A 4,705-nucleotide genomic window follows, 5' to 3' on the forward strand; every position below is an offset into this window, starting at 1 on the left:
TACCCAGGAATAAACCCACATACCTGTAGTCACTTGATTTTGACAAAGGATCCAGTGGTAATTTCAAAGCTTGTCTTCAGAATACTCATCAAGATACAACTAAAAGATAGAAATTTGGATATCAAAAAGAAAAGTTATTTTTACAGAAGAAAGATAGCATCTTATTGGGGTATCAAAGTGCTAACACAAGACTAGATCTTTATTAATAAAACTTAATAGAGTCATCTATTTCTAGGCAACTAATTATATCACTCAAAATGGAGTTTGGGAACTCGACCTTGGGAAGCGGCTTCATCTTGGTGGGGATTCTAGATGACAGTGGCTCTCCTGAACTGCTCTGTGCTACTATCACAGCCCTGTACATGTTGGCTCTGATCAGCAATGGACTGCTGCTCCTGGTCATCACTGTGGATGCCCGGCTCCATGTGCCCATGTACCTCCTACTTGGACAGCTCTCTCTCATGGACCTACTCCTTACATCAGTTATCACTCCCAAAGCTGTCATGGATTTTCTACTCAAAGATAACACCATCTCTTTCGGAGGTTGTGCCCTTCAGATGTTTCTAGAACTGGTACTGGGTAGTGCAGAGGACCTCCTTTTGGCCTTCATGGCTTATGACAGGTATGTAGCCATTTGTCATCCTCTGAACTACATGATCCTCATGAGGCCAAGTGTTTGCTGGTTCATGGTAGCCACAACATGGATCCTGGCTTCAGTGACGGCCCTTCTCTTTACTATCTTCACTTTGCAGTATCCCTTCTGTAAATCTAGGCAGATCAGACACCTGTTCTGTGAGATCCCTCCCTTGCTAAAGCTGGCCTGTGCAGACACCTCCACATATGAGCTCATGGTTTATTTGGCAGGTGTCACTGTCTTGATTCTACCTCTTGCTGTTATCCTGATCTCCTATGCACGAATTCTGCTCACTGTACTCCACATGTCTTCAAATGAGGGCAGGAAGAAAGCCCTGGTCACCTGCTCTTCTCACCTGACTGTGGTTGGGATGTGGTATGGAGGTGCTTCCTTCATGTATGTCCTTCCCAGTCAATTCCACAGTCCCAAGCAAGACAATATCCTCTCCATTTTCTATACTATTGTCACCCCGGCTCTGAATCCCCTCATCTATAGCCTGAGGAACAAGGAAGTCACTGGGGCCTTAAGGAGGATTCTTGGAAAACGGTTGCTGCCAACACAATCCACTTTCTAGGTATTTCTTTCTAATAGCTACCTTCTAAACTTACTTCCTCCTCATAGTCCGATTTCAGCCATGAGTGTAATACTCCTGGTTAAAGCAAGCCAGTAAATAATGTATCTGTTGATTTAGAATGAAACTACCCTTGTTAAATACTTTGTAACCTTTTCATCATGGGATATTTTAAAGGACAATTACCCAGAGACAACCTCTATGTGTATTTGTATGAATCATTCCATTTTGGATTCAGGCAATGATCTTAGTGAGTTATCACACAAATGGTTTCTTCAGAAGTTGACACACTGGGTTGTTTTCCTCCGTATTGTATGGTGGCCTTACAGAGCAATGATGAAGATACTCAGGTCTGATGTCAGAGAATAGGGTTGGAAATTAGTGCACCTCACTTTCTTGAATAACTTAGAACATCTACATAGCCTTTCTGCCAGGTCTATAAGTTATAAAGCCCTTGTATTAAAACACCTATTTATTAGCATTGCTGTGAGAGCTGAATAAAACAGTACACATGAAGACTTTCAGTGAGGCCTTTGGAATATGAAGATTTACTTCATCAATTTTAACAGTCTTAGGACAAAATTGCACTGAAGTTGTAAGTGGTTGTATGTGACTTTACATCGGATGTTTTGCAAAATAACTACCTATTTTGTTGCTATTAAAAATGACCACCTTTCTTGCTGAGTATTTTACCTGGTTTGAGTTGGCACAGGTCTTGTGCATGCTGTCAAAACCAATGCGAGTTCATAAAAAATGCAACTGTTCTGTTGTTTCAGGAAAGTGCTGTTTCTTTGTAATCATCTGCCACCTCTGCTTTCTACAGTTTTCCACCCATTCTTTCACAGCGGTGTCTGAGCTTTGGTAGAAGAAGTATGATACAGATGTCGTGGTAGGGCTGCTCATTCCGCAGTCTTCTATTCTCTGTACCTAAAATGTGGGTCTCTGTGTTAACTGACATCTATTGCAAAAGAAGCTTCTCTGATGAGGCTAGAGAGACGCACTTGTGTAGATATGCATCTCCATTAACCTGGTTATATATGTATATATGTATATAGGCATATATAAAGATAAGTCAGTTTAATGGTTTAATACTGTCTCTTTAGCAGAATAATAGTAGTAAGTTTTCTTATAACTTACTTTCTTATAAGTAAGTTTTCTATGAGCCATCTAGCCACAGATTTTTGGCCCAAATAGCTGTGCCAGATATGTGTTGAATTTGGTAGAGTAAGACTTAAATCCAATCCAAAAGTTGTTGGTTAGTCTATAGACTTTCACATCACTACTGCACAAGTGGGCATGGTCTCACCAGGCAGGTCATTACCATAGTCCACAAGGCCTAAGGTTGGGTTAGGCTGATAATTACTTTCCTCCTCTTTTACCATTCTGTCACTAATAAAACTAGGCAAAAATAGAGAAGCTTCCAGTTCAATACCAGTTTGACATTTTCATGATCTACCATTCAAGCATGTGGTTTCTTTGAACCCATTGTTGCCATCAATAGTGCTACACCCACGCCAGTGTCGCCATAGTAGCATAAGCTACAGGGCGGGGGATATGATTTCCCCGGAAATAAGCCCCCTGGAATGTCCCTGGCAAACTCATCCCACTTGGAAAAGAGACGTGTTCTGAGATTTCTACACTTCTTCAGTTGTGGCTCTGGGGCTGGAATAATGAATTCTTTGATCTTTCTTTGTGACACCTAAAACAGCACAACTAACTTTATAAAGAAATTTGTTATTAGTAGATTGTTAAAGGCTTTAATAAAAATAATAAGTTTAAGAAAGGTAATGAATTAGATTTAATATTAATAGACATTAAAAATAGTGAAATAATAATAGGCTCCTTCTTAAGAAATAATAGCATGAGAGGTGCAGCTGGCAGGAGTTTCCCCCTCCCTTCAGTACCTTGTTCCTAGAGAAGATCATAAATCTTGGGCTGGACATATGGGAGGATGGTTAACAAAGGTGTAGTTAGATTTTGATATAGAGAGGGACTTTGGCAGGCATCTGACTTAGCTCCTGACTTTTCTCTTCATTGGTTAGCAATAATAAAACTATATTTGAGGTTTCTTTTCCTTTGTTTGCTCTGATCAAAAACTTTTTAGGCCAAGATTACTTGTGGATACTGCTTTATGTTTGACTGCATTTTGAGTTAAAATGTAAACTTTGTATTCTTGGAAAAAGTCTAAATGTTCTGGGAAGTATGCCAATTTTAAGGTGCCTTTTGTGAAATCATTATAAAAATACTAGCTTGATTTCAGTAAAGTTGCAGCAGAGTCAAAACCATCAAGGTGTCTCTGTCTGTCAATTCTTCGCCGAAACCGTGTCTTTCTGTCCAAAGCCTTGTTCTCCCGTGGACGATGGGAGCCCGACTGGGCCGGTCCGTGGCAAATAGGTTACCATCAGTTGGGGTAACCAAGACCAAGGGCAATAGCAAGCAATATTTGGGGATTTATGTGAATTTTCTGGCCAAACAAGGCAATCCATTCCTAGTACTGGGCTTTTTAATTTTATTCACTTTGTATCCCCCATAAACCCCTCCCTCCTCTCCTCCTAATCCCACCTTCCCTCTCCCCTTTTCACGAATGCTCTTCCCCAAATCTACTGATAGGGGAGGTCCCCCTCTCCTTCCTTCTGATCTTAGTCTATCAAATCTCACCAGGAGTGTTTTCAAAGCAGATACAAAGACTCATAATCAAACCTTCGGCAGAGTACAGGGAATCATATGAAAGAAGGGGAGTTAGTATGATGGGGAAAGGATAGGAGCTCCACAAGGACCAAATATATCTGGGCACAGGGTCTTTTCTGAGACTGACATTCAACCAAGGACCATGTATGGATATAACCTCGAACCTCTGCTCGGATGTAGCCCGTGGTAGCTCAGTAACCAATTGGTTTCCCATAGTAAGGGGAACAAGGACTATTTCTAACAGGAACAATGGCTAGCTCTTTGACTTCCCCACCCTGTAAGGGAGGAGCAGTCCTGTTAGGCCACAGAGGAGGACTTTGTAGCCAGTCCTGAAGATACCTGATAAAACAGGATCAGATGAATGGGGAGGAGGTCCCCTCCCCATCAGTGGACTTGGAAAGAGGCAGGGTAGAGATGAAGGAGGGAGGGTGGGTGGGATTGGGAGGGAATGAGGGAGCGGGATACAGCTAGGATACAGAGTTAATAAAATGTAACTGATAAGAAAAAAAAAATCTCACCAGGAGTGGCTGCATTGTCATCTTCTATGGCCTGGCAAGGCTGTTCCCCCCTCCAGGGGAGGTGATCAAAGAGCAGGCCAATCAGTTTATGTTAGAGGCATAAACTTTCCATTACTATGGAACCCATTTGGATACTGAACTGCCATGGGCTACATCTGTGCAGGGGTTCTAGGTTATCTCCATGCATGGTACTTGGTTGGAGTATGAGTCTCTGGGAAGACCCCTGTGTTCAAATTTTCTGGTTCTGTTGCTCTCTTTGTAGAGTTCCTGTCCTCTCCAGATCTTACTATTTCC

General features: G+C 41.8%; 1 protein-coding gene across 1 annotated transcript; it reads left to right on the plus strand.

Moving 5' to 3' along the window:
- Positions 1 to 257: 257 nt before the first annotated feature.
- Positions 258 to 1,222, plus strand: LOC110565299 (olfactory receptor 2AG1-like). Its single transcript, XM_021662952.2, has one exon. The coding sequence runs from the start codon at positions 258 to 260 to the stop codon at positions 1,206 to 1,208; it is 951 nt and encodes a 316-aa protein (XP_021518627.1). The 3' UTR covers positions 1,209 to 1,222.
- The last annotated feature ends 3,483 nt before the right edge of the window (positions 1,223 to 4,705 follow it).

The sequence above is a fragment of the Meriones unguiculatus genome, chromosome 14 (assembly GCF_030254825.1).
Source record: "Meriones unguiculatus strain TT.TT164.6M chromosome 14, Bangor_MerUng_6.1, whole genome shotgun sequence".
Taxonomy (NCBI): Eukaryota; Metazoa; Chordata; class Mammalia; order Rodentia; family Muridae; genus Meriones; species Meriones unguiculatus.